This window comes from Fusarium mangiferae, assembly GCF_900044065.1.
Source record: "Fusarium mangiferae strain MRC7560 genome assembly, contig: FMAN_scaffold006, whole genome shotgun sequence".
NCBI lineage: Eukaryota > Fungi > Ascomycota > Sordariomycetes > Hypocreales > Nectriaceae > Fusarium > Fusarium mangiferae.
Genome location: NW_024573926.1, coordinates 699,179 through 727,099, shown reverse-complemented (window position 1 = coordinate 727,099; position 27,921 = coordinate 699,179). Strand labels below are relative to the sequence as shown.

At 49.2% G+C, this 27,921-nt stretch overlaps 10 protein-coding genes across 10 annotated transcripts; 5 read left to right on the top strand and 5 right to left on the bottom strand.

Moving 5' to 3' along the window:
* Nucleotides 1-329: 329 nt before the first annotated feature.
* FMAN_02977 (uncharacterized protein) lies at nucleotides 330-1,659 on the top strand (the record flags this gene model as incomplete). The annotated part of the gene is made up of 3 exons (XM_041831736.1): nucleotides 330-418; nucleotides 475-628; nucleotides 679-1,659. 3 exons carry the CDS (start codon nucleotides 330-332, stop codon nucleotides 1,657-1,659), a joined length of 1,224 nt encoding a protein of 407 aa, XP_041682269.1.
* Nucleotides 1,660-3,459: 1,800 nt separating this feature from the next.
* On the bottom strand, nucleotides 3,460-6,172 carry FMAN_02976 (uncharacterized protein; the record flags this gene model as incomplete). The annotated part of the gene is made up of 3 exons (XM_041831735.1): nucleotides 3,460-4,194; nucleotides 4,244-5,745; nucleotides 6,052-6,172. 3 exons carry the CDS (start codon nucleotides 6,170-6,172, stop codon nucleotides 3,460-3,462), a joined length of 2,358 nt encoding a protein of 785 aa, XP_041682268.1.
* A 1,847-nt stretch (nucleotides 6,173-8,019) lies between these two features.
* On the bottom strand, nucleotides 8,020-9,771 carry FMAN_02975 (uncharacterized protein; the record flags this gene model as incomplete). The annotated part of the gene is made up of 1 exon (XM_041831734.1): nucleotides 8,020-9,771. One exon carries the CDS (start codon nucleotides 9,769-9,771, stop codon nucleotides 8,020-8,022), a length of 1,752 nt encoding a protein of 583 aa, XP_041682267.1.
* Nucleotides 9,772-10,512: 741 nt separating this feature from the next.
* On the bottom strand, nucleotides 10,513-12,165 carry FMAN_02974 (uncharacterized protein; the record flags this gene model as incomplete). Its single annotated transcript, XM_041831733.1, has 3 exons — nucleotides 10,513-11,476; nucleotides 11,528-11,827; nucleotides 11,924-12,165. The coding sequence occupies 3 exons, from the start codon at nucleotides 12,163-12,165 to the stop codon at nucleotides 10,513-10,515; spliced, it is 1,506 nt and encodes a 501-aa protein (XP_041682266.1).
* A 499-nt stretch (nucleotides 12,166-12,664) lies between these two features.
* Nucleotides 12,665-13,646, bottom strand: FMAN_02973 (putative SCO1 protein precursor; the record flags this gene model as incomplete). Its single annotated transcript, XM_041831732.1, has 3 exons — nucleotides 12,665-13,084; nucleotides 13,148-13,357; nucleotides 13,431-13,646. 3 exons carry the CDS (start codon nucleotides 13,644-13,646, stop codon nucleotides 12,665-12,667), a joined length of 846 nt encoding a protein of 281 aa, XP_041682265.1.
* Nucleotides 13,647-14,041: 395 nt separating this feature from the next.
* FMAN_02972 (uncharacterized protein) lies at nucleotides 14,042-15,422 on the top strand (the record flags this gene model as incomplete). The annotated part of the gene is made up of 2 exons (XM_041831729.1): nucleotides 14,042-14,855; nucleotides 14,908-15,422. The coding sequence occupies 2 exons, from the start codon at nucleotides 14,042-14,044 to the stop codon at nucleotides 15,420-15,422; spliced, it is 1,329 nt and encodes a 442-aa protein (XP_041682264.1).
* A 734-nt stretch (nucleotides 15,423-16,156) lies between these two features.
* FMAN_02971 (uncharacterized protein) lies at nucleotides 16,157-17,665 on the top strand (the record flags this gene model as incomplete). Its single annotated transcript, XM_041831728.1, has 1 exon — nucleotides 16,157-17,665. One exon carries the CDS (start codon nucleotides 16,157-16,159, stop codon nucleotides 17,663-17,665), a length of 1,509 nt encoding a protein of 502 aa, XP_041682263.1.
* A 646-nt stretch (nucleotides 17,666-18,311) lies between these two features.
* Nucleotides 18,312-18,571, top strand: FMAN_02970 (uncharacterized protein; the record flags this gene model as incomplete). The annotated part of the gene is made up of 3 exons (XM_041831727.1): nucleotides 18,312-18,324; nucleotides 18,376-18,477; nucleotides 18,534-18,571. The coding sequence occupies 3 exons, from the start codon at nucleotides 18,312-18,314 to the stop codon at nucleotides 18,569-18,571; spliced, it is 153 nt and encodes a 50-aa protein (XP_041682262.1).
* Nucleotides 18,572-19,004: 433 nt separating this feature from the next.
* Nucleotides 19,005-20,097, bottom strand: FMAN_02969 (uncharacterized protein; the record flags this gene model as incomplete). The annotated part of the gene is made up of 3 exons (XM_041831726.1): nucleotides 19,005-19,112; nucleotides 19,164-19,807; nucleotides 19,866-20,097. The coding sequence occupies 3 exons, from the start codon at nucleotides 20,095-20,097 to the stop codon at nucleotides 19,005-19,007; spliced, it is 984 nt and encodes a 327-aa protein (XP_041682261.1).
* A 447-nt stretch (nucleotides 20,098-20,544) lies between these two features.
* On the top strand, nucleotides 20,545-21,322 carry FMAN_02968 (putative NADH dehydrogenase (ubiquinone) 22K chain precursor; the record flags this gene model as incomplete). The annotated part of the gene is made up of 4 exons (XM_041831725.1): nucleotides 20,545-20,564; nucleotides 20,671-20,898; nucleotides 20,996-21,128; nucleotides 21,182-21,322. The coding sequence occupies 4 exons, from the start codon at nucleotides 20,545-20,547 to the stop codon at nucleotides 21,320-21,322; spliced, it is 522 nt and encodes a 173-aa protein (XP_041682260.1).
* Nucleotides 21,323-27,921: the final 6,599 nt, after the last annotated feature.

Sequence of the window (27,921 nt, the reverse complement as noted above, 5' to 3'; positions counted from 1 at the left end):
TCACGTGCCCGATACGGTTATCGTTCTATCGCGATATAAAACATGGCTTACATGCATAACATCTAAGCCCGCTTCCTCCGAGCATCGCCTTGTTGTTGACAATCATTCTTTGAGGTTGGAATCTGGCGTATATGCTTTACTCGTTCGTTTTCATGTTCTTTCAATTTTCTGTTTCTTAGTCTTACTTGTTGGTCTGTTTTCCGATCAAACTAGCAAAATGAAGCCTTGATTCAGTACCACCACCCACAGTCTCCTGCCAAGCTTCTCACTTAGCTGGCAAATTTGGTTCTTACATTCTTCGGCCTTCACTATCTGTACAAATCGAAAACATGAGTCCTCTAAAGAAACTCATTCTTCTGATCCTCTTTATCTCTTTTATGGTGTTTGTAGCCTTTTTTGGCCGAATACCTGCTCTGAGGTTCGTCTTGCATTTGTCTCTTGTTTACCTAACTTGAAGATATTGACTCGGGATAGACGAACGCCTATAGCCGCACTGCATAGGTTAATATGGATCCATATACCCAATCTGATCGCTAGGGTAGATCAGGTGCTCACTGGAGGGAGAATATCGAGCTATCTGTCCCGGTTCAGTAACATGATGCTCCATGAGCGACACTGGACCGTTGTGGTGAGTTGTCTTGCTATCCCTTTCGAGGCGGCAACATAATAACAGTTCAGATTTTCTTCATGCTCATTATGGTTGTGGGCGAGTATATGTTTCTCCCTCAAGCGTGGCCAAAGATTGGATCTTTCACGAAACTCATTGTCGTGGTCACCGTGTTTCTACCCTACCTATTTCTCTACCTGGCATGTGCTGCTGATCCAGGCTACATCACACCTGAAAATCACGCCTATTACATGTCGCTCTATCCCTACGACCACACACTTTTCCACCCGGGGCACATGTGTCGTACGTGCAAGTTTCTTAAGCCTGCTCGTTCCAAGCACTGCAGTCTATGCAAACGTTGTGTTGCCAAGGCCGACCATCACTGCGTCTTTATAAACTCATGTGTTGGCTACGGAAACCAGCACTGGTTCATACTGCTACTGATCTCTACTGCCTTTCTGTGCACATATGGTGGCTTTCTTGGATTGTCTATTATTACGGTACGAGTCCAGAGGTACGCCCCTGGCTGGTCTGTATGGAAACCTCGAGGTATGACAGTCAGTCAGTATTTGGCTGGTTGGGGTTGGGGCATCCAAGACAACGTCAATATGGGGGCCTCATCCCTCCTTGCAGCTTTGACGTCTCCATTGGTTTGGGGGCTACTTCTATACACACTTTATCTCGTTTATTGTGGTACTACGACAAACGAAACCCTCAAATGGTCGGATTGGAAAGAAGATATGCGTGACGGTTTTGCATTTCGTCGCTCGATGCCAACAAATCGCCAGAAGAACGAACGAGCTGAGCCTCGCTTCACGCGCTGGCCAGTCGAGGTCCAACAGATCATCGTCACTACTCAGGATGGACAGCCCCCAAACGATGAACTTCGATATCCTGGAGAAGGCGAATGGGAGAGAGTTTGGAACTTGAGCGATGTCGAGAACTTATACGATATGGGACTATGGGATAATTTGATCGATATATTTGTCCGTGACTATGGATTTGGGAACAAAAATGACGAACCCAATGCCGAGAGACGGCGCAGGCGGTGATAATCTGTATATAGAGCGAGTGAGCCGGACGCTGTAGATAGATGATCTCCAGGCTGACTGCAGGAGCTCAACCCCTTTCCATTGATATCCAGGGCTGAGCACATGGATGTCCACCCGGGATAGCTATTGTTGGTATTGCATTTGCTCTGTTATCTTATGGCTTCACAGAAGCATATGTTCATCTATTCGATACATGGGCTAGTCGACAGGCTCAACACAACAATAGCCTCGACTATGCTCGGTATCTCAACTCTCAAGCGCGAGCACCAGTCGTCTATGGCTTCAGAGGGTATCCCCCCTTTATCACTTTGCGATACTTTTTCTTGATTATGAGTATCATTGCGTCTGTGGGCTACAAGTTGCTATTGTAAGCCCGGGCGACTGGATCAAGGAGAACTTTCACCCACGATTAGTCGAATTTATCAAGAGGGAGCTTTCGGCAGTGAAGAACGGCTCTCTTGTCTCGGAACCCGAGCCATGGATCAATGACTTCCCGCTTCATGATATCATCCAGGCCTTTACTCGCTTCAGTCAGGTCACGAGCCTCCCTATGCTCCAAATATGTCCCTGCCACCCAATAGCTTGGCTACAGCCATAGCAAGCCAGCAGAGCTGATCAGTTCTACCCTGGCGACGTTAGAACGCTTCATACTCGAGAAGTAGTTTTAGTAGCCAATGAATCAGTGGGTAAAGGTGATTTTTATACGGCCGAAGACCCAGGTCACTGGCATCGAATGGAGACGGCCAGCACCAACTGGTTTCATCCGCCTCAAAGAGCCCTGGTTGAGTATCGACTCATTGAGTTTGGAAGTCTTCAGATCCAATGGGCAAGGAAACCAAACACATCTTCAGAAACGTGAAGAATACCAGTAGAGCATCGTTCCTTACACAATATTGGGCTCACAACCGCCGAAGTCAGGAGATACATTCGAGACCAGAGCTGCAGGTTTCTGCCGCAGGCGGCTCTTCCGCTCCTTTCCTTCAGCAATGACACTTTCGAAAAGTCCATCGCTGCTGTGATGCCATCCTGAGGCAACATAACAGCCACAGAGCGCTTTAAAATCTCGGACCAGATGCCACACAGTACGGTGTTTGGCTAGATGCTTTGGTCAAGAGCCCAGATACCACCCTTCTGCCGGTGTTAGTGCAATCATCATAGCAGTCATGCCATCTATCAAAACAACAAAACTGCTGGGCTTGGAGAACCTGAAGCCTAATTTCTTGCCTTTTGGGGAAGAAAGAGTTTTGGCTCCTCGAGAATCATTCCGTGACTCTAAGTATCCTTTCTACCTTGGAGAGAAAACAAGAACAACGGGATATCAGTGCTGCCGTCGTCTTTATGATCCCCGGTTGGTTTTCATCATGATTGGAATATACCGTATATGGCTTGGTCCCCCAGCATTGTCTCCCTAGCAAGACCGAGACACTAGCTCTGTCTAATAAAGTGACTGGCTTGGCGTCTGGATATAACCAAGCTTTAGATTCACGAGAAGAGACGGAATACAATGCCAAAACTGCATTTTATTAGAATGGTATTGATTGAACTGTAAAACGTGCAACCTTCAGGAATTACCCGTGGGAATTCAAGAACCGGGAATCTTCAATCCAGATCATTACAACAAGGTTCTAGTATGCCGAGCTTGCCAACATTGAAAGTCTGAAACGTGCTCTAGCTTTCCAGAACGATGTAGTCAAAGGAGACATCTGATCATGCACAACCTTGAGTCGGAACGCACTCACCTGGTGTGTCTGCCGTGTCCGCCAAAATGTTTTTCTATCTTCAGAGCTTGATAGTCGCTCTTTAGTACTCAACAGTCTTGATAGACTGCTGCAGCAGGGGAGGAAGTTCCTCCTGCTTGACAAGTCCCAAGCGCACACAGTCGCCCCAGAAGAACATGACCCGATCCTGGGCGTAGCTCAAGTAATCGAACTCATCGGGGTTCAGCAGGTCTTCTTCCTTGATGGTTTCGTCGAGACCTGGGATCTTGGCCTGCACGATGCCCCACGCGATCCAGTGAGCATGATTGGCCGGGCGCCACTGTCGTGTCTCCTCCAACAACTCTCGCACGCGCTGGTCGCTCCGTTCGTCGTTGGCCCGTTCCGCGGCGCTCCATCCTCCTGGTGGTACTCGCGCATCAAGCATGAACTCGACGATGGAGCTTGAGCTGCTCGCAGGGGGGTTGGAAGGTGTCGCAAGTGGCGTAGACATACCGCTCGACACGTTGCTATCAGATGGCGCCAGTCGAGGGGTGGAGTTGCTGCCTTGGAACCGGGGACGGTGATCGACATAGGCCTTGATGAAACGGCGCTGCTCATCCGGGGTGGGATATCGTCGCACATCGCACGCCCAGGGTACTGTAGCATCATGGTAGTTGTATGTCCATTCGTTGAAGTGATTGGCAAACTCGAGACCACGAGTATTAGGGCCCGCATATTCAAAGTCAATGACGATGAGTTGCTTGTGTTTGTTCGCAGCCTGAAGCAGGGGTGACTTTTCGTCATCCGGGCGAATGCGGAGGATATTTCCATATTGCGTCTGGGAATTTGTTAATGAAGGACCTTAAGGCGTATTGTCATGAACTTACATCACTATGGGCAAAGACGAGACTGTCCTTGATCTCTCGTTGGCCTCCCTTGTAGAAACTGTTGAGATGGACTCTGTACTTGGTCATCATGTCCCTGAACTGAGGCCATGGAGTGCCGCACACATAACCTCTCGACTTCCAGGCATGCACCACGGAGTCGCGCCGACCGTTGTGAGCTTGAGCTTCTTTCTCGTACTCATTATCAAGGTAAGTTGCGATTCGCTCGACATTATCGAGCCATTGATCCCAACTCTTCCAAGTTGCTGGTCCGCCCTCCCTCTCATGCGGGAGCAAATCAATACCATCGTGAAGTTCTCTCATTCGCTTGGCAATCTGACGGGACATGTCGGCATCTCGAAGGTCCGCCGGTGTAAGCGTAATAGAGTCAAAGTACTGCTCGAAACGACCATTCTTGAATGTTCCCAACAGGCGAGGTCCGATCTTCTTGCGTGCCAACCTCTGCAAGACTGACAGTTCGTTGTCTCTGTCAATGAGATGCTCGACCTGTGGTCCATAGATGCGTAGAAGAACCTTTTTGGGTTTTCTTTTGCCCTCGGCCTCATCGATTTCTTTCGGTGGCGTGACGACGTAGACGGCGTTGGTCAAGGCACCACTAAGCCTCTCAACGGAGATCGTATCGCCGCCACCGAGGGGAATACGCCTCCATCCCTTGAGTCGCAACGTATGGGCGATGCGGATGATTTCGTTCTTGAAGCTAAGCCAGCATTCCTTCTCCTTATCAGCCTTGGTATCGGCATCGGCTAGATCCTGCTCTTCATCATCCGCGGCTCCACCTCCGTAGCTCATCGTCTTAGAGTTGTCAAGCCAGACATCGCAGCTGGGTACAATGGCGTCCCCATCGGCATATTCAGTGTCGGAAGAAAGGCCACGAAGAGAGGACCGAGATGGGACCTTGCGATGCTTAGGGCGGGATACTCTAGGGGTCAGATGAGGCAGAGAGTTGAGGCCCATGTGGGATAAGGATTCTTCCAGGATACGTTGAAGTCGATCAAAAGAGATATCGCTTGAGTCAGAGTCGAGAGAATCGGAGCGAGGTCGTCCACTACTGCCTTGTGCGGGTGCTTGCGCCGGTTGAGTTTCTGGCACAGCCTCCTCAACACCTTCTCCCTTCGTGTCCTTAGTTGGCGATTTGGACTTGCGCCTGCGGTGCGTTTTCTTTGACTTCCTCGCGAGTGCCTTGGCCCGTTCATGCTCTAACCAATCTCCGACCTGCGCGAGTAGTTTCTCACTATAATACTGACCACGGTGACCGTGGCCATGGCCATGGTGGTGAGAAGACGGGTTCGAAGTAGGCGGTGCCTCTTCAGGTCGGCTGCCAGAAGGACTGTCGCTAAAGGAAGACCTAGAGGAATTGTTGGGAAGAGGAGAGGGCAGAGGTTTACCACTCAGGCGTCGTCTCAGGTTGGTAGGGAATTGCTTGGTAGGCTGGGAGTCGTCCTCGAGGGTTTGAATTTCGGTTTCGGGCTCGGCAATCTGGACAGCTGTGGTATATAAGCATTGATTCATTTTGGTTGGAACTTCTGGTAACAAAACGCAAGAGTTGCATGGAGGACAAGATGCACAGCAGGGGAGATATATCCCGGCATGATCAGACATAATCGAGGGAGCGAAGCTACAATTTGTGTGTGTTCGGGTATAGCATTCTTGTATTTGAACCCACGTCACAGCTCATGATGCACCCAGTGATTTCTCCCTCATCCGACATATATTTTGAAGGGAAACGAGTCGCGCAATAGAAAGGCCATGTGAAGCAAAGGCTCTTCGGTCAAGACCTGGTTACGACGTACCTTTGAGGGAGCCGCTCGAGGGACACGGGCGATCAACGTCATCTTCATTTTTGAGGGCAGAGCGCAATGGCTGCTGCTGGGCAGACAACCCGTTGATCGTGGGGCTCGGCACCGCAGACATGGCGAGGGGGGGAGGTTCTGCTTTCTGAGGAGGGGTTTTGAGTTGTCCAAGAGAGTAACAAAATATATGATGAATATTTTGCGCAGTAGAGAAAGTGTAGTAGGGAAGTGAGGGTGAGTCGCGGTGTGAGAAGAGAGAGAGAGGACCAAGGAGACGGGAGGAGAGTTGGTACCTAGAGAATTGAGGCGTAGGTACGGGTATGGATACAGATGCAAGATCCCCCTCTCTCCCAAAAGTAGAAAAGCGGCCCAAGGGTCACTGGCTCTGGGCTCTCGCTTGCGGCTGGGGTAGACGCAGAGGGGGTGCGCTTAGCAGAACAAGGGACTTGGGGTATAGAAACGACTTATTGGTATTGGCTGGTTTGAGAGCTGAGGCGTTTGATTGAAGTTTAAAATGACATGGTTATCGTCAAACAAAAAGATAAAGGGTCTCTAGAGAATAGGTACCTAGGTAAACTACTAATAAAGATAAGTGGTGAGTTGACAAGATAGAACTTGATAGAAGCTCGAGATAAGAGAGTGATACCAATTATATAAGAGGGAAGGTTCACCAAGGAAAATAGTCCACATGATCGATCTGGACCGTAAAATTAGACTGACTCTCTTTTCCTTACATAACCCAAACGTCACAACATCAGCTTTCAAGGAACAATAAAGGGTTCACGTCCAAAAGAGGCGAATTCTTGACCACCAGATGCTGTTTGACTGGAGTTTGCTCCAAAAAGCGTCACCGAAGAAAAACAGGAAACATCCAACGGATCCATGCCTACCTACAGTAAAAATCAACAGAGGCTGTCGGGAGGGCAAGAAAACAGCGAACTTTACTGTAGGGTGTCAAAAATAAATTTAGCAAAGATCATCCTAAGCTTAGTAAATATACCCAAAAGTTAATAAAGATATCCTAAATTTATACTGAATTACCTAAGTATTTTTGTCATTTAGGATCGAGGTCCTGTGTTTTCTTTCCTCCCTAGGTAGGGCGTTAAGAGGTTCCAGGCCCGGTCCTACAAGGGTGACGTAGTGTAGCACTAGGCCTTGAGGTGACCTCGGTGGCAGTTTTGGGAAGTGTCTCACATGTTCCCGCTTCACCGCCAAGACCTTCCAGGGTCGCTCTGACGATATTGATGCGAAATACTTTTCTTCCTTCCGTGCCGGTTGCTGGTCTGTTCGTATTCTCCGGAACTTTTCTTGCCGGCCCCGAACACTATTGGCCCACTCTCGGGCACCGAAGCCGTGGGGGGGCTACCCTCGGCATAACGTCGTCCTACCTCTTCCTCCCTCCAGATTCTTAGGTACCTACTGAAGGTCGTGTGGTTGAGGTGGTTGTAGTACTGTTGTCAGGCAAACAGAGGCAAGGGAATTAAGAACCCTTTTCTAAGTACTTAATAAAAAGACCTCGGTAAGTATAATATATCTTAGCAGGCCTTTAGACTAGTGTATCTTGACACCCTGATTTAACATCACGAGTTTTCTTGCTCCCTGAGTTCAAGTAAAATATCCATGGATCTCACCCATCAAAGTGTCCCCCACGCTCCAGATTCAACATTCTATCTTCAACGAGGTGGGACGAGACAGCCTCATTCTGACAAGCTACACGTTTGTGCTCGGACGTGGTGTAATACTTGCTCACATAGCCTCCAGTATACCCGTGTAGGACTGGACGACTCACAAGTATCACAATTCTTGATCTTTCACATCTCGGCAGGTATCCAATCCTTTAACTACCTAATGAAACAATACTTGCTAATACAAAGCACGATAACTATGGCCAGACCTCAAAACGTTTCCATCAACAAGCGTCCAATTTGGTAAGCTTACAACTCGAACGTGCCCAGACTGTCCTTCTCATCAAAATTCGTCCTTGAGCCTTCTTAACGCAGCCAGATGTTGTCCCATCTCTGCAAGATATTGCTCCACAGCTCTCTGCTTCTCTTGCATCAAGTTTTCGACAGTCTCTGTGATAAACTTAACCCACTCTATGCCTAACCACCTTTTGGTATTCCAGAGACATTCATCGTCTAGGTGTGTCAGTTTGTACCGGACCCAATGATCTTCTAAATCGCCCTTGCCATCATAGGGACTCAACTTGCTGAACTGTTCCCAGATCTTGATAACTCGGCGTGCCTCATCTTCCTCTATCTTGAACCATTCCCGGTGCTTCGTTGTGCATGCTTTGTTCGGACAAGAGGCATTCTTTTTCTCTCTGTGCAAAGTTCGATGGATCAATTTCTCCATCTTTTGAACAGCACAGGGCATGAAGACCCTGAATTTGTATTCCGGGTCATGTTTGCAGTAACTCTTCCATTCGTCTATCCTCCTTTCCACTTGATCGGGTTCGCTGAACTCGGGACACTGTACGCTTCCAATTTTGAGGAATCCAGGCTTTGACCCTTCGGCAAAGCAATATATATACCCAGATCTCAAGCATTTGACTGGCTTTGCCACTCGACTTATGATATCATGAACTGGCGATTTCTCCGTGTCATCGAAGGTCATGGAGCGACGAGATCGTGATGACTCCGCATCTGATTCAGCTTCCTCACTCTGGTCAACCAAGTCAACCACGTTGAGTTTCATTTTCACCATCATATCGCTTGAAAGGAGGTCAACATCTGTCTGCATCTTTTTGCGCGTTGGGCTTTCCATATGCCTTTCATTGTAGGATCTCTGGCGAAAAGAAGATCGTGGAGTTTCGCACCCCTCAGTGCTAAAGGTAGAATATGGTGTCGAGGCTGTCGAATATGGTGTGAAGATCTCACTGGGATCTGGCGAGGTGACAGACCCTGGTGAGACAAGGAATGCATCGTCTGTGGGTGTTGGGTATGATAGCGGGCCTGGTGACCTGGAATAAATGTTGCGATGTCTCGAGCCGTGGTTTCTTGGAGGCGTCCTGGGGATCTCCCAGTCTCCCAATGGGCTCTCCCTAGTAAGTCTAGGACGTCGAAGTTCCTGCTGTGTAGATGTCTGACGGTTACACTCGTCCATCTCTTCATCTTCAGAATCTTGTTCGGAACTGGCTTCCTCGTGGCTTAAATCGATGTCTTGTTCAATTGACTCAATCACATCATCGCTTAGATAGCTACCCGAGTGCTCGTAGTCGTCTGTGTCATGAACGACAAAACATTGACTTTGATCCGAGTTTTGTTTGCTCGTGTGCGCTGCTCCACGTTCTCGAAGGGAAGTCGATAATTTCTGAGAAGACCGTACCAGCCTTGGATTCTCTTTGCTCTTCTCCTTGAGCCAGTTATAGAACCTCCTAGTCAACAAGGCATGGGCATAGTCCACGGGATTCGAAAAGCTGTCTCCATCGAACACTAGCGTTTCCGTGTGTATCTTTTCTGGCCTGTGGCAGACAAGTTTCTTAGCCAAGTCCCTGAGAGAAGCCTCAATGGCGGCCTTCTGGTCTTCATCGCTGGAATAATGAACAGCCAGGGCTTGCACAATTGGCTTAATCAATGCTCGTCGCCGTTTTGGAAGTGTGTGGAGGCACTGGCTTTCGGTCTCCCTCCCAGCAAAGCAGTCGATGTCTCCGGTCTGTGGGATTCTGAGCGCGTTGTACAGGCTGCTGTAAGCCTCAGTAAGGCTGTTTGCTGGACTCATTTCCAGGAGTTAAGACTAGGGCCAGAGATTTTTTATATAAAAGGGACCGGGACATGAAGCTGGCGAGTTAAGGGTTCACAAAGGGCAAGCTTGAGGAGGAAAGCGATTGGTGAGGGAACTCCTTCGCGAGATACCTTTTGATCCTCTTTATGTCTTTCTTCTTTCGCGGGGGCTGGGACATCCTTGATCAGGGGGGTCACGAGCGAGCTGCATCGCCTGCAGCTGAGGCTACGATGTGACACCCCATGTACGTGCCCTGGTCCAGATCAAGGACATGGACTATCACCAGATTGGCGAGTCTACGTGGTAGATGAGCAAAACCGAAGTTTTGAGGAGATGGAAGAAATTGAACATGTCTTTCCAATCGCTTACTGCTCATGTCGTCTAGATCAATTGGCCTTCTAGCAGCTCAATCAGCATCTATATTTGAGTGGCCAGACACCGTGTTGTTGGTGTTGTTGGTTGTGATGCAGCTCGTTAGCGCCAACAGTATCTGCAACAGGAACGGACTTTTTGGATTCCTCTTGCATATGTGACCCCTGTTCCACGCAAGGTATAATCAACTCCTTTTCAGCTTTGGCACAAAGTACGGAAAAAGATACCCTTCCCTGAGAGTCAGCCTTGAGCTTTTGAAGTAGGCAACCGCCGGATAGATTTGCAGATTTATTGTCCTAAATTCTAATGGGAATGCTTCAAGTTCTACACCCAGTGTTCAAAATCCCATTTCTGATTGCACACTTTCTACAGTCTTGCCTCAGCTGCCTCCAACTCACTTGGGTACTTGACTCCATCTTCGAGGCCACTAGTTTGATCTCGAATCTCCAGAGGCGGCAGCTTGACGTAGCCTTTCGTGTGCGAGAGGGCTGATAATACCCATTCCCTGGTGGCCTTGATGCCTTCGTTGTTAAGCGCCCAAACCACAGCATCTACGACATCGTCCACGATGACGGCTGGCTTGTATCGAGGCTCCTTCTCCGTCGATGTCTGTCGCCAGACGCCAGTTCGTACAAGAATGGGCACCCACTCAGTACCATCCTCCGCTTCAAATTCGCTAGCACCCCGGATGTCACTTTCTGGGTTATCGCCAATCATGTAAACGCGTCGAAGAGGGTGGCATTTCGATGTATCATGCCCAGGGCTTTGACCACGATTGCAAGCCATATCATGGTAGTACTGTAGCAGCCTATCATGAGCGTATTTGTATGTATGGTTGGATGGTTTGCCAAGTGCGCTGAACTGCAGTTCTGTTCCGTTAGTAGTCGTTGACCATACTCCCTTGAGTGCCTCCATGAATGCTCCAGTGCCAAATCGGTTCACAGGATAGTTTGTTTTCCATAGCATATCAAGGTTGGAGATCCATAGTCCGGGTTGGCCATCTTGCTGCCAGCCATTGTTGGGCAGAGACTCATTGCCATTCCGGTTCGAAACAGTTCCGAGGTAGCCTTGATGAGATATTAAAAGATCGTGGATGATCTGAATATCAACTGACCAGTCTCTTGGATCGTTCCAGATGAAAATGTGATCAATTTTGAGAGCGTTTGCAGGGACATTAGTCGTATAAGGGTCCTTCAGCAAAGGAATTCGCTTGCCATCTGGTAATGGCGTCGGCTTGCCATTGATCTCGCCCTCAATATGCTCAAAGGGAAACACGTCCTTGCACTCGGCGAGGATATCGGCCGGGGTGACAACACGCTTGAATCCATACCTACAGCAATTAGCTTACCAGATAATATCTCCCCATAGGAATGATGCTCACCCAAGAGCAATTTGACGGGCTTTTTCAGGATGAGAGCCTGTAATTAAGACAGTGCCATTGTTCTTGACATGGTCACTCCAACCACTCATTGGCGTGTGGGACAGAATCATCCTGCCCTTTACCACATCGTCATTCTTGGCGATCTGGAGTCTTTCTTGAAGAGTCTCTGCTTTTTTATCTTCAGGGACGCAACCGCCGTTTGTCAAAAAGACATATCGGATGCCATTGCTTCTGAGCATCTTGATGACTTTCTCAGCTCCATCCACTCTGTTGCGGCCTTGGTACAAGACACCGTCAATACTGGCGTTTGTCAGCTCCTGGTACACTTTTTGTATTCGCGAGTATATTTCCTGAGCTGGAGGAAAGGACAAAAGACACCGTACGAAGCCGACTTACTCAAATGCAAAGGCAAACTCGGAAAACAGCTTTCGTGCCAGATCGGTGGGCTCCTCATATTGATTTGGGTTGACACCTAGTGAGCCCTTTGGCTTGGATAGATGAACGCTAGAGGTAGTGAATGGCCTCTGTGGTATAGAGGAGGCTCTCAAGACAGCCGCCGTCGTCGGTGCGACAGACCGTAGCTGCGTCAATCGACGTGCGGCGAATCGGCATTGGCCGACCACACCGAAGCGTTGCATGTTTACCGAAACGCGAAGGATCAAGTATAAGAGAAAATATACGCCAGAGCTTCAGGCTTAGAGATCTCAGTGAGATGACAGGATAAGAAAAGGTGCAGTGCAGCGACGACGTGTGCTGCTCAAAGTTAACTATTAACTAGTTGCAACGCTGTATTTATGTGCCAACTTCTTAGAGTCATGGTTGATAAGAGGCCTGACTTGTCTTGTCGGTAATATCCACCCACACAATTGATGCGAGCCGAGGATCGCCATAACCCAGTGCCCAATATGTAAGTTCAATACCAGCAGACTACGACACAAAAAAGAATCGCTCGCGAGGCGCTTCTCTTAATGCAGTTCATGGAAATGTACAGTTGATTGAGTGGTTCCTAATATCACAGTATCCTTCTATGGCTTCATGATTCTGGTGTTACAGTACTTTTACATCACCCGCAATATCTGCTCATCTTACAACCCGACCACGGATGTTCCTTTTACTTAGAGCCAAATAGCGAATGCTCTATTTCTTATCCCAGTCCTTCATATGGTCCAAAATGAGCGCTGCGGCCTGCTGAGGCGAGTGTTGTCTGCCCAATGCCTCAACGAAATCACCATCCGGGTCCATCAAGTAAAAGTAGATACTGTGGTCCACCAAGTAGTCCTGTCCTGGCTTGACGTTCTGAGGTGTGCTGAAGTAGACGCGGTACTTCTTGCAGAGCGCCTTGATCTGTTCATACGTGCCGGTCAAACCAATGAACTTCTCATGGAACTCGCCCAGGTAATCCTTAAGAGCCTTGGGGGTATCACGGGCCGGATCGCAGGTGATAAAGATGGGAAGAAGTGCACCCGGGGCCTTTTCTTCGACGATATCCAACATGGTAGCCATCTTGTCGAGTTCTTCGGGACAGATATCAGGGCATCGGGTGAAACCGAAATACACCTAATAAAAGTTAGCCATGAACACATTCATTCTGAGACTGCGAAGCTCGTTTCCTTGACATACCAAGGAGTGTTTGCCCTTCATCATCTCGCTGGTAAATGGCTTTCCATCCTGATCGATCAACTCAAAGGTTCCTCCAACTTTTGGTCGGCCCACGCCCTTGGCCGCCTCAGCTATTCTCTTACGCTGCATGCGCGCCTTTTCAAACTCGAAGTACCATACTAACAGCCCGCAGGTACCGACGAACAGGATTCCAGCCTTCCAAGAAAAGGGCTGTTGTGCATTTGTCAGCTCATTGCTTCTTCAATCGCCATCGAATTTCCCTCCAGATCTTTGTTCTTCATACCCCATTGCTATATCGGCTCTTGGCCTGCTCGATCGTCTTGTATTTTGTTCGGCGCTGGGTAATGGGCTGTCTCGACTGGTTTGGCGCTCGGGGGAGGGTTGGTCGGAGCTGCTTGGGCTGGAGAGCGCTGCTGGACAAACATCGCTGGCATTGTCTCGTCGAGAGGGGTGAGAACACACCCCTCAGTGCTCTTGACGTCGTGACCGAATTCGACATGGCGAAATGACTCTAGGCAAGAGTCGATAAACTCATGCAAAAGCTAAAGAATCCACTACGTAAACTTCCATCTTTCGATTGTCACAACCTTAGTACTACTACCTAAGGTAGGTAAGCTCCAGAAAAAAATACATGGTCCGGGCTTTTACCGGGTTTGTTGGTTCCGCCTTAGTCATTCAGACTATCCACCATCATTTCTCCCATCTCCAACAGCTCGTCACTTACACCGAAGTTTCATTTTCCGTTTTTCTCGATTAGCTTAATAAACTGTCGGTGTTTGTGTTTCCCTCGAATTGCCTGTTTCTCGGTCTATTATATAAATCGTATTGTGTCAAGTGACCACACATTAATAGTATATAAGAGACACCATCTGCCAACACTGTCAACACTCCACAATGGAACAAACCACCCCAACAATAGGACAAAGCGAAGACTCTCGCTCTGAGCTCTTTGAAAATGACACAAAGAGCGAAACGGTTGCTGAGAGTACCCCTCAACCTCCGTCAGATGCCAACCCCGCCTCCTCCAACTCACCTTCACATCCTCCTTCTACATCTACAGAACTTAACAACATGGCCGCTCACACAGCTTCAAAGAAGAAGGGCACCGCTTCGACAGTTAAGAAGACGCCTAAGCGATCAAAGAAAACAGGGGGTCCAAGGGCGGCGAAAAGAGCCAAACCCACGCGGTCAGGTTCCGCAGGAGATGCCCATGAATCGGCAGGATCCGAACTCGAGGAATCCGACCATGGGCCATATTGCCTATGCCGAGGGGCAGACGACCACCGGTGGATGATATGTTGCGAAAATTGCGAGGATTGGTTCCATGGAGAATGTATCAATATGAACAAAGAGGTTGGCGAAAATCTGATCGAAAAGTTCATCTGTCCACTCTGCACAAACGAGAGCCTCACAACTTTATATAAGAAAACATGCGCCTTAGGCGGATGTAGGAAGGCGGCTCGAATAGCCCACGGGGAGAAGAGCGTGTTCTGTTCCAACGAGCATGCACAAACATGGTGGGAGCGAATGGTAGCCAAGCTTCCCAAGGCAAAGGGAAAGGGGGGAGTTAACGACCAGCTTACCCAGGAGGAATTTATGGCGCTCCTTCAAGGTGGTCTTTCAGGAACTGACGAAGAAGGGCTTTGGAGGCTGGTCAAGGCACCATTTGCAGGCCAAGACTCCAATGTTACAAACGGAACTGACAAAGGTATGTCGCTGTCGTATCCTACCTATCACAAATCGGCTAATAAATATCACAGAAAATTCAGATCAGATGCACCTCTCTGCGGAGGAGAAAGAGTATCTCGAAAGTGCAGCCGCAGCACGCTTCCACTTGGCCGAGGAGACAGTTCTCTGCCACAAAATGCTCACCCTCTTGGAGTTCGCACACGAGCGACGGCAAGCTGCAATCACTGCCGGTCGCTTCAAGGAAGACATCTGCGGGTACGATGAACGTCTCGACAGTATTGGTGCCCGTGACGCTTTTGAAGCGTTTGCAAAGTCGCCAGAAGGCGAGGCTATTTTCAAAGCGTCCCGAATGAGCGATCCTCTAGGAGAAGGCGACGAAGTTCGCGGTATGTGTGAGCGCAAGCGTTGCAAGTTTCATGGTGGATGGTATAAGATGCTTTCATTGGGTCTCAAGCATCAGATTCGGGAAATGGCAACACAGGCCGATGAGGTTGGAGAAGAAGAGAAGGCTATGCGCCAAGCCGCAAAGGATAGATGGAGGCGGAAGCAGTCAGAAAAGAACTGGGTTGAGGTTCTGGATGGTTGAAAGCTGCTGCTACGCGGGCGTTGCTGGCGTATACGGGACATTGCTGCTGATTGTTAGGCGCTTAATTATGTCACCATCAAGCTATCATTATAGACCTTTCCAAGCAATTTGGCAGTTTTTTATGAAGGGAACTATAAATGTCTACTGCCAATCATAAAATCGGGAAGAAAAAGCCCGTCCACACCTGACTGTAAACGTTGTACCTCATCCATAAACTACAGCATAGAAATTTACACTTGTTGCACAAGAGGGATCGATGAGTATATCATTGAAGGATGGATGTAAGTGAGCATTGGCCTCAACCTCATTTAAATAGGTACTTTCGATGCACTTATACGCTTAAGCTACGTAGGAAGACTTGCTTATTCTTCTTTTAACGATTGTAACAGCCTAGTGAGATAGCTGCTAATACTCATTCGTTCATCAGAGCGCATCGAGTTCATACCCCAAGATCCATCTATTAAGTTCTGGAGCTAAGCGGACTACTATGACCGCCACCACCCCGCAGTCAGGAAAAAAATCCTTGTCTCGCCGACCACCAAAAAGTTGAAAAAACATTTGCCTGCTTATCAAGCAAGTAACAACTGGGAAACGAAAGGGAGAGTGCCCATCAACTGCGTTACCTAGTGCACATTCTTGATTCCCTTCTTTTAAGTCTTCTTGTTTTTTATAATATCTATCTCTCTCATCGAACATCACTCATCGTACCCTCGTCATAAAACTACCCCGCCATCATGTCGTCTTCTAACCCTCGCGATCAAAAAGAGCCTGTCGATGAAGAGCTCGAGGAGGATATGCTCGCCGCCGAGGATGCGGCCGAGGAGATCGTTGACGATGAGGATCTGGCCATGGACTCCGACAATGAGGAGATTCTGCTCCAAAACGACTCCATCGGCTACTTCGACGAACCCAAAGACTCTCTCTTCACCATCGCCCAGCATCCCAAGTACCCCTCCATCATCGCGGTTGGCGGTTCAGCTGGCCAGGAAGATGATGCTCCCGGTGCAGGATGGGTCTTCAACACAGCCTCCGCTCAATCGCGACCTCCGCTTCCTGCTAGTTTCTCGAGCGATCCCGCCGCAGACGCCCTGAAGAGCACCCAGCTTCCCCCTCTATTTAGCCTAGATGGCCACACAGACTCGATCAACACACTCGCATGGACTCTGCCTCAAGGAGAGGCCCTCGTCAGTGGTGGACTTGACGGAAGGTTGCGCGCATGGAAGGCAACCATCTCGAATGATGGTGCTGTCAAGATGGACTTCCTTGGTGAAGCACAGGAGGTGCCTGAGGTCAACTGGATTGCGCCATGCCCATCTTCCACCAACCCCAACGCCATCGCTCTAGGCGCTTCCGACGGTTCGGTTTGGGTCTACACAGTCGATCCCACAGATAAAGCCAACTCTCTTCAGATTGTTCAGTCCTATTTCCTACACACTGGTGCCTGTACCGCTGGTGCTTGGACGCCTGATGGTCTTTTGTTGGCTACCATCTCCGAGGATGGAAGCTTGTATGTCTGGGACGTGTGGGGTGAGGCTACTGCCAAGAACCTCGTTGGCGACAATGGTATGACTGCGGTGGCTTTGACTGCCGAAGATCAGCGTTTCGAGGTTGAGGGTGGTCTCTACTCGCTTGCCATTGACCCCAAGGGTGCCTTTGTTGCTGTCGGCGGTGCTACTGGCGCCATCAAGATTGTCTCTCTTCCACGACTTGCATCTTCCGGACCTCAGCCCCAGGCTCGTGCCCGGGCTGGAGGCAAGACTACTGGCCAGTCAACGGCGACCGCTGGCGGCCAAATTCTCGCCGCGCTGCACACCCAATCCGAGAGTATCGAGTCGCTTGCTCTCGTCACAACGCCCAACACACCTCCTTCCACCCTTCTCGCAGCCGGCTCTGTGGACGGCTCTATTGTCGTTTACGATGCCACCCGCCGCTTCGCCGTCCGACGACACATCTCCGGCGCCCATGAGGAACATGCCATTGTCAAGCTTGAGTTCATCCCCAACTCATGGCAACTGACCAGCTGCGGCATGGACGGTGTCGTACGCCGCTGGGACCTCCGAGGTGCTGGTGCCACAAACCCCAACGCTCCCGCAACAGCGGCTGAGGCTGGTCTGCAAAAGGAATGGAAGGGCCACCGTGGTGATGGGGAAGGTGGCGGCGTCTTGGGCTTTGTTCAAGGCGAGACAGGAGAGAGGATCGTCACCGCTGGTGACGATGGTGTTGCTCTAGTCTTTGAAGCATAGTGTTTGAAAAGAATCAAAGGTTTTGGGAAATGATACATAGAAGGAGAAAAGCGTACGCGGAAGTCGTTTCTGCTATCTTATGATTACAATGAATAGAATCATAGGGATGATACCCTGGATATTGGTTGCCACGGCTTGGTGGCCTATCCCTTGTGAAATTCTGAGTCCCAGCATACGGCTGGTCAGGTTCATTATGATACCCATGTCGACTGGAGAAGAAATCCGATGCTAAGCTGTACATGTGTACCTACCTATAAGTGAGCGCATTTGTCAATAGTAAATGGAACTGCAATATGAAACGCGATGAAATTTTTGATCAGCAAATGATGTCTTGAGTAGGTAGTTATATCTACTATTTAATCAAGTCAAAGATAATTGTCTTAATGGATGATACGTTGAGAATGATGGAAAGCTGATCATTCTGGTGATGACATAGGTACCCTGCTTATCGATAAAAGCTGCGAGTTCGGATCCATCAATCGCAGCGTCTGATTGGCCAGTGCTTTTTGGAATCTTAACGGCGCTTGTTCAAAATTCTTTGGCCCATGACAGCGAAACGAGATAGCATCATACCCAAGTATAGTTTGCTATCAACGAGCGTTGCCTTTCAACCAAACACTTCTTCTTCTACTAAATTACATACAAAATGTTTGGAGGATGTATGCCGGGACCCAATTGCATCACTGGACTACCAAACTAATGCATCACAGTCGCCCCCCCTCAGCAGTCTCAAGAGGAGATCCGCGCTCTTGAGGCCGACGCTGCCTTTACAGTTCAAGGTGCCATTACCACTGCTGTTCTCCTCTACCTCTGTACGTTTGGCGATTTTTCTTGTTTTAAGATGAGTGGTGCTAACGATGTTCCCCAGCTCCCTTCGCTATCGACCTCGTTGGGAAGATCTTCTAAATATCAATAAAACCGTCTACGACAAGAATCTGTCCGTGTTGTCTTGATAGTGTTATGAACCTGCCATGCGGCCGACGGTGCTTCTGCCGCGCCATGTACAATAGAACCGGTTTAGATAGGACGGGTAGGAAGTCATGATTAATCTGTATAATACGTATCCCAAGACGTGGTAAAAGCCGCGCAGCAACATCACTCACGACATCAAAATGCACCAAATCCGTTCCCAGTTCATAAACCCAAATAGAGGTATCACTTGTTGTGTCGATATTATTCTTAGACTTTACAAAGAGTTACGTTTCGTATCCTATGACGCGTAGGATGAATACCCAGTCCTGACTCCAACTCTATGTCACCAATATACATCCTAACAAAAGACAGTTGCTCCATCTTTACCACATTTGTCGCTAAACCGTGTGCCCTGATTAAGTTCCATCTATTTCGAGTGCGGGTTCCTGGTCTTCTCCCACTCTGCATAATCTGTCGATAGAGCCTCAAGCTCTTTCTTGATATGCTGGATCTGCTTCTCGTAATCCTCAAGCACCTAGAAAAGGATTAGCTGGTTTGTGTGTGCTGCGATCGATCTGTTACTTACTCGTTTTGCTTTGGCTTCTCGCTCTGGATCAATACTCTCTCCCTCAGAACCGGTGGGCTTATCCAGCTCCTTGCTGAGCTGATCAGCATAGCCTCGCAACACAATAAGGCGGCTCCAGAGTTCTTCCTCTCTAGCTCCAACAGCAGGGTCTTGAACTTCTCGCTCCAGAGTCTGCAGTCGGCTGCTTAGATCATCCTCATCGCCACTCAGTGCGTAGCCACGGTTGCGGAGCACTTGTATCCGCGCAGCAAGTGCTAGGCATCTTTCACTAATTGTTGTCTGTCGTCGACGGGCGGCGACCGCGCGAACCTCAGTCTCGAGCTCGTGGCGCTGAAGAATGGCATCCAGGCTGCCGTTGATCTGGTGGAGACGAGTGTTGAAGTCGGCGACGGCGCGCTGTTGTGTTTTAAGGCGGTCGGCAACGCCAGCGTAGCCAGAACAAAGAACGGGCATGAACCCTGGGGCTGGCTTATTCTGTAGGGCTTCCTCCCATTCCCGAGGGTCTTCGTGAGGTTGAGGCTTGTAGTAAGGAACGTGGCTCTCATCGACCTTGTTGTAGAAATAGTATTTGAAGACGCAGTTGGGGTTCGCAGGGTCCCATTTCTCGGTAACAAGCTTCATTTGCTCCAGAATCGGCTTCTGATCTACGCAGGGGTCAGTCTTGCGATGCAGGAGAACAGCTCTTTCTTGACAACAACATACGCGGTGTTTCCTTTCCAGGCTGCCATAGCGAGTTTGACAGCTGAGCTTGCGACTGAGATAGAGCTGGCATCTGTTGCGGCTGTGGTTGCTGGATCGATGCGCCGAGTGTGTTGCCCTGTTGCTGTTGTTGAGGTTGGCCTAGACCGAATACTGTGCTCTGATTCGGCGCAGTTGTCTGAGCGGGCTGCGACTGCCCAAACAGCGAAGGCTTGGCCTGTCCGAAGAGCGACATGTTGAGTGATGGTGTTGCGACGTCTGAATCGGGAGCTGTCAGTCGGCAAGCTAAGCTTTGAACGATGAGATTCCTTGCCGAGACGGAACCCGGGCGAAAGAGGTGGCTAGTAGCTCAATATGAGATTGAATTCTGTTCTGCGACTGTGTAGTCGTCGTAGTCAAGTTTTATATGAGCTGTAAGACTGAGAATGTGATTCTTTGATTGTTTGCTGTGTTTATTTGGCGGCTTAAAATTATTGGAGCTGAGCGACGCGAAAACAGAGCTACGCTCACCTTGGGCCCCGTTGCAGCCTTGCGCTCAGCCTCGCTTCACCGAACCACCAATCACAGCTAACCAATTCCTACCTTACGCTACCAAATCCTAGCCGAACGACCTCACATAACCACTTCCGGATTCTGGAATCACCGCAACGTTTGACGACGAGCTTCGCAGAATACCGGCATCATGTCTACCCGAAGGCCCCAGTATGTTCACTCGGCAGCTGACTTTCCTGCCTTTGTCCTGGAGCTCCCAGCGGATGCAATTGAGTTCTATAACAGCTGATAATTGGCTAACTAATCAATCCATCAGATTCTCCCAGCAGCTGCTCATTGACACCACTCCATTGCCCGCCGATATTCCCGTCGTCAAGGAGGTCGGTGCCAGTTCTGCCCCTCTCCTCTCGGCCTCCTTCTTCATTGGTGCTCGATGCCGCGACTACAATGACGATTATATGCAATGCAAGAACGAGAACCCTGGCCGAGGAGAGCTTGAGTGCTTGAAGGAGGGCCGACGAGTTACCCGATGTGCCTCCAGCGTGTATGTTATCTAAGGTTCAGCAGACCGTATTGTCTGGTGGTATTCCTGAAGCACAATTTGCTTCAAGGCTGGGGTCAGCCACTGACATGATCAACAGTATCAAGGATATCAACACCCACTGCCTGGCTGAGTTCCGCAAGCACTGGGAGTGCCTCGACAACCGAAATCACCAATTGTGGCAGTGCCGTCCTGCTGAGTGGAAGCTCAACAAGTGCGTCTACGACAATCTGGTACGACATCCATGGCCCATCACGCTATGTGAAGGTTCTAATACAACATATAGAAACTCGAGAAGAAGATCCCCGATCAGCCAACGAACTCGACCCCTGTTCACCTTCGACCACAGCAGATCTTCGCTGATGTGCGCATCGGGCCTGGAGACGGCAAGCCCTTCGTTCCGGGGCAGGAGGATGCGCAACAATAGAGCGCTGGAATCTATTAAGATCGAGGTTCGGTCATGTATATTTGTTGATGAATCAAAGAGAGAACTACCAGCTATCAAATCAAAATCCGTTTGCTCACATGCAGTATTATATATCATTGACTACTAAGCCGCAGGTCCCATATCCAGTTCGATATAGTCTTGTTTGCTCCTTTCACCAAGCCAAGCAATATACCAGTATTGACTTTCGGTGACATTTCACACATCAGTCAGCATCTCGATATCAATACATGGTCTTGTCACGGCGCCTTTCAACCCGCTATGAAAGCTCCGGTTCTCAGCACATCATTTAACCCCACATAGATCAAGCACATCAACAGTAGCTACTGGTCACAGCATTGCAACCTCCAAACGCAACAGAACCTGCAGCATCATGCAGCGAGCCTTGGACGCATGATACACGGCACTCCAAGACATTTGAAACAAAGTCACCAACAACTCTGTAGTTCGGCTAAGCGGTGGAGCCACAATGAGGCATGTCCTTCTTTTGTGATCTGGTGAAGACCACATGACGAGATGGACATTTTATGGGCAGAGGTATATCATCACGATGCATGAGGCCGGCCGACAGCATCTAAAGGAGCTGCCGACGTCACCGCCATGCCATTTACAGTCACCAGCACGGATTTTGGCGAGATGCCGAAGGTCGGACTCGTAGTGACCAAAGGCATTTGATATGCAACAAGCATGCTCCTTGAGCCGCCTGTATGAGAATGGTCACAAGTTTGAACCTAGAGTAGGGCCTTCTTGTCGGTGACTGGCCCTCAGAGTCGCACAACCTCATATATGCCCCAGACCATGCACATGATCATTTCTGTGTCAATGGCCTTTTAGCCGGGGCTTTTGTTTCGGCCTCATTTAGACTCGTTCAGGCAGCGTAACTGTTTTCACGCAACTAGCCGTTTCGTTTCAAGTAAAAGTCGGCCAGCAGAGGGGACGATTGGCTTGGTGTGATGGGCAGAAACCTAAGCTGGAACCGTCATATACACGCCATGAGGGGACATACAACGGTAACCTGCTTTTCTGACTGAGTAGAAGCTCGTATGTTAAGCGAGGTGCAGTTTAACGCAGTGGTAAGACTCGTGGTACTGCGAATTGAGCTTGACACGGCCAAACTCAAGGGGCTTCATACTTTAAGCTTACTACTCCCTGCAGAGTAGGAATATCTGGCACAAGTGCATTATAGCATCACAGCAGCCAGAACTGGCCGTTGCATCATCATCACACTTTGGGCATCTTGTTTCTCGATTTTCGGCGCTTGTGCGCTTCGTGAAACAAGAAACGGGCCTTTCAAGCGCCCATGTTTGAGGTTCAGAATGGGTCACGTTGTTGGTTGGCTGACATCATCTACACCCCCTCTGGCCTTCATAAAGGCCGCCAACAAAGAAACAATTATGAGAACCTTGTCTTGTCTCTTTTCTCGGCGCCGTTTTAGAGGGGTTCACGAGAATGTATGAGTTTGCTTCCAGAAGTGACGGCACGGTTGTACCATGTCGTGGTTGCATGTCGCCGAATCGATCGGCCCTGTCTTCAAGCGACGTACGTAGTATCACAGTGTCCGAGGATCACTGTTTCTTTTCTTTGTGTGGCAACAATTTCTAGGGGTTTTGTGTTTGGTGATGTACTTGTGTGTTGGTCTGGTCGACCAGTCTTTTGAACAGCAAACATCACAAGCTTAGTGATGATGCCAAGGTTAGTGTTATTCAGTCTTCCCAGTCTCTGACTGAAAGAAAGACGGCGAGGTCAAGATAATATGAACAAAGTGTCACAAGGAACTTTTGGTTTATTAGAGCTCGATCAGCGTCAAGACTTGTTGACGACACTATCGACAGTCTGTCACTCGCCGAGACAAGCAAAATTTATGAAGCCGAATCAACTGATGCAGTTAAGTGTATGAGCCTGTCTTTTTAAGATTCCAATCCTGCTAGAAACCCCAAGTCAAAGCAAACCAGTTCAAGGCAAGTCATTATCGTGTCAGTGATTTAAAATAAACCAGAGCGTGGTCTGTAGGGTAGGTGTGTCGACTCAATAAGACATGTTGAAGTTAATACATAAGGTAGTATGTGAAGTTTGTACTATTCATAGAAAGCTTTAGCTAAATGAGGACTTCACGTCAACTATGAGCGCACATATGCACTGTGGTCGCCATGAAACAAACAAGAGCGGAAGCCTCAACCCATGTTACCACGTTCCCTGTGTTGGAGAATCAGAAGGCCACTTCGGTCGCTATGACAGCGTCGGTAATAGCAGCGGCATTGAATATATACGAGACAGTGAGTGTAAGTCGACCCAAGACGCAGCATCAAGAGGGCCACACTGGAAGGGCCTTGCTTGCGAAAAGGAACATCTCGTCCCTTTGCGTGAAGCGGTGAAAGAGGTGGTAAGATAACTTGCCATCGCAGATATCACGTGCGACAGTGAATGAAGGATACATGTGGAGAATTGAGGATTAGATCCCAGAATAGACCCAGGATATCGGGTACTGGATGTAACAAGAAGTCAGTCTAGAATCATCTGTGCTTTCATGTGGACCAAGATCGATCAGCAAAGCGGCTTGAAAGTTCCAACTAAATTGCTTGTCCAGATCAAGGTTTGAAGGCTGCGACTATCTATCGATGTTTACGTATATCTTCAGTTCAGCAATGTTGGACCGTAGAACTTCGGCCTCTGTTTGCTGTTTCTAGGCCCGGAACTACCGATCATCATTGCCTATGAGCCTGAAACTCGATAGACGAATTCGGTGCTGCCGGTGACAAGGCTGGACTTCCCAACTGAATACAGCTCTAAGAGGTCGGCCACGTAATACTCGAACTCTAGCAGAGCCGCGAGTGAACTAAATATTATGGGTTTGGTTTAGAAGCGAGAATAAAGTTGTTCGAGGTGCACTCAAGGAATGAAGTTCAGCGCCACCGTGTCCAATGTTTTCTCCAATGGGAATCACTGGTCCCTTTCCTGTTAGAACATGGAAAAGTTGTGGATTGCGTGTCATGCCATCCAAGCTCGGAAGTCGGTCTTGAGTCGCTGTGATCGACTCAATGGGTTTAAGACAAATGCGTTGATGGCTGAGCTCAATGTGTCTAAGGGAGGAGTATATACGTGCTGAGAGGGGTGTGAGAAGTACAACTTAGGTAGAAAGAGGTAGGCAGATTGACATTTCATGGAGTACAGTAGTATACTGCAGTACGACTGATTAAGGGATCATGTGTATTAGCAAAGCCGGACTCTGATGATCAACGACGATCAGTTTATTGTGTCAACGTTTTGAAAGTAAGCCATTGACGATATGTCACTGAGGTAGCTACCAACTTCGAGCTGTCTTTGTCTTAGTGCTCGGTTCTGGATATTGATCGTTACCCCGCAAGAAGACTTAGAAATCAAGAACAATAGCGATAGAAAATCTCGACCATTTTAGGATAGACTTGGTAGGTCTCTAGATTAATAATTCTTGACACCTTTTCATGTCGTCGGAAGTTTCTTGCTCCCCAAGGCCATCAGATGAGTATCTCTAGCTCTGAACCATGAGGCAGAGGCAATCAATCTGTGACACAACAATCTCCTTCTTCTGTGGAACTGTCCAGAGTGACATGCAGAGAAACCAACGACGAGCCGAACTGTCCGCGGCCACGAACGGGGCTGGCTCTACGGGGTACAGCGAAGCCACAGAAGAATGACAGCTCGCGAAATCGAGCATACTATTTATTCGACTCTTCAAATGGCTTGCAAGGGTAGCTCGGCATTTGCCAGTTTAATGTCAGGCAATGAAATGTTCTCAGTATTTGATACTGTCAGAAAGGAAACGTTAAGTTAGGCCTTGGATGGGAGATGAAGAACGGAGCAGAAAGGTCACCTCTAATTAGCTCAGTTTCAGATATGCTAGAAGCGCATGGGGAAGAAGAGAGCCGGGTTTATTAGCGGGTTTTCGGACATGCAGCTGCAGGGAAGCCCCGCAACTGCCCGCTACACCACCCTTGAATAGCTTGTTTGATGGAGATGAAGCAGACAATTACCTCGTTGATTGGCCATGTCCATCGGAGATGGATCGTCAGAGCACGCGCCACATCGACATCTGCAAGGGGCAGTGAAAAAGGGGTGGAGAGGTACGTACTTCTCGTCAACCAATTGCTCAACTCAGCTTGCCTCTTACAGAATCAGAATCAATGCAATGGATGCGAAGAGAGATGATGGCTAAGGCCAGGTAGGAATGCGTTTCGCATTTGTTAATGCTGACATACTGTCGATTGGTCACATACAAACCCGTGCGTGCGTATGTGTAGGACCCGGCATAATACAAACCCTCACCGTTAACACGATCTTGATCTCTATCGATGGTAAGTAGGTAGTATTCCTTCCCGTCAGGTTCTAGTATGACGCTGCATCCGGAAGTCAATGGACCCTCAAAATCTACGGTGTAAGTGCAAAGTGTATCCGTATTGACTGAAGACTTATTAGACCCATCCCCATAAGGTTACGGGCCAACACGCATGTGGTAAAATGCTCACAACTGAAATTGACCAAACCCGGGGGGGCTTGAGACTTGGGTTTTGGCTTCCGAGGTGGCTTTCATGTCCACGCAAGCAGACCAAGCTTTGCGAAGCATTTTCTAAGCATCCTTCTCCTCCAGCATGATCACCAGTGGGGGACGAGTGGAGATCATTTCGACAGGAAATGATGAGCAAGAGTCGAGCTTCAATCGAGTCTGGACTGTTGAGTCCGACAAGGTTTTAACACAGGAGCAAAGTCAATCGTCTCGTTTAGGTAGGGTATGATGAGACCGGGGGATGGGATAGCCCGGCACTCGAAAGGAAAAGAACCGGACATGAGATGAGGGGACGGATGCTACGTCAATGAGCAACACCAACACCAACAGCCTACCTCACCACTGTCAAACCCAGCATCAAACGACCAACAGCCGAAAACACAGTCAGAGCTGAGATGACTGGTAATTACCTTGGGCCAGGGCCAGGTCTGTTAGGATCTGAACCAGTTGATTACTCTTTTCCACTGTGTTTGAGCATAGCAAGGGTCCCAATCCTGGATCGTGTGTTGCTTTGATTAGCTGCCCGCCTATGCAGTCAATGCTGGCGCTGCAATGCAATGCTGCAGCAACGCAATCCTGCGATGCTATGCTGTAGAAGCCAAATCTCTGTACGTACATACCACGTAGATATGTGTGATCGTCGCATTGAAACCCATATGTTTCTACCAAGTCACTGGGTTGCGATTATGATGTAGGTGTTTGTGGTTGTAGTCGATCAGCGGCAGTCGTCGGTCGGGTTGGACAGTTGGACTGATGCGTGGTGTCACAGTAAGAAATTGGAACCTAGCACCTAGATGCAGGTACCGTCCCGTCTTTCATCAGAGGCGTCAATGCTGCGCACACAGGAAAAAGGGGATCGAGTAGGTACCTATCTACCTAAGCCACGAGTTTCATCATCGTGGCTCAAGGCCCGTGCGTCTGCCGTACGCCGAAGATATCGTCCTCGAGGCGATTGCTTTACGCTGTGAATAATAGGTAGCGTGAGCGTCGAGTTATTCAGTCAATAGCTGCGAGAGCGAGGATTATACGAACCCTTCAGATGATAGACAGTCAATCAATGCCATTAGACATGTATGTAACTCGGGCTGGATTTCAATATTACAGCGCTAGCTGTGAAAGCCATGCTCATCAATGCCTCCCATCCTGTCCAATTCAAGGCACGGGCTGATGCATGATTCGTTCCTGGGTGCCTTGCAGCATCCATTCCCGCCATTTTTCTAGCGCCCAGTCTAACGCACCCCTCCACTGGCTTGAGGCACTAGCGTATTCCAGCCCGCGTTCCAGGGGTCTTTGTAGCAACTGCCCTGCCCAGGACAACAACAACAACCCAAGAGACATACCTACCTGTAGGCAGGAGGAAGGCTACCTCAGGGCAGCAGTCGGGTGTCACTGTCAGTGACAACTACCTGTTAGTCACTCTGCCAGTGCTTGCCAACTGCGACGGCCCTTGGCAACGCACCGCATTGTAGCCAAAACATTGGCAGCCTCATCTCTTCTTGGGACCTCCCTTCACTTTCCCTCAAAATCAACTTCACTCTCCGCTTTCTTTCTTTTCAACTATCCACTATTCACGCTCACTTTATTCGCATTTCACAGTCATTCGCTCGTCTTGCGCTGCACTAACAGCTCCTCGCTGTTGCCGCTCTCTACTCTGATAGTAAGTTAACTAGGCTCATTCTCGAACGACACACCCCCGTCCTCGTCCCCTGCACCACACCCCAGCTCACACTCGATTGCAGGCTCGCGAGATCCCCAGATACCCCCTGCAAAGCATCCAATCAATACCGCACCATCTAGCCAATCGCCCCTGGGTTTGCAGTGGCTGTCCGTCTGCGACCCGCCGAGCAGTTCCTTTTTAACGTCGTCGTCCGCTCCGAAGCCATCTCGACTCTTCTTCCCTCTCCCTCACCCCCCTCCAAGAGTCTTCGTCGAACGATAGCAGGGCCTGCCACTCCTTTGTTTGCGTGTCTACGACATTGCAGTCCACTCCTTCAAAACCAAAACTTTAAAGCCAAGCCTCCGGTTGAACCGTTGATATAGCCCC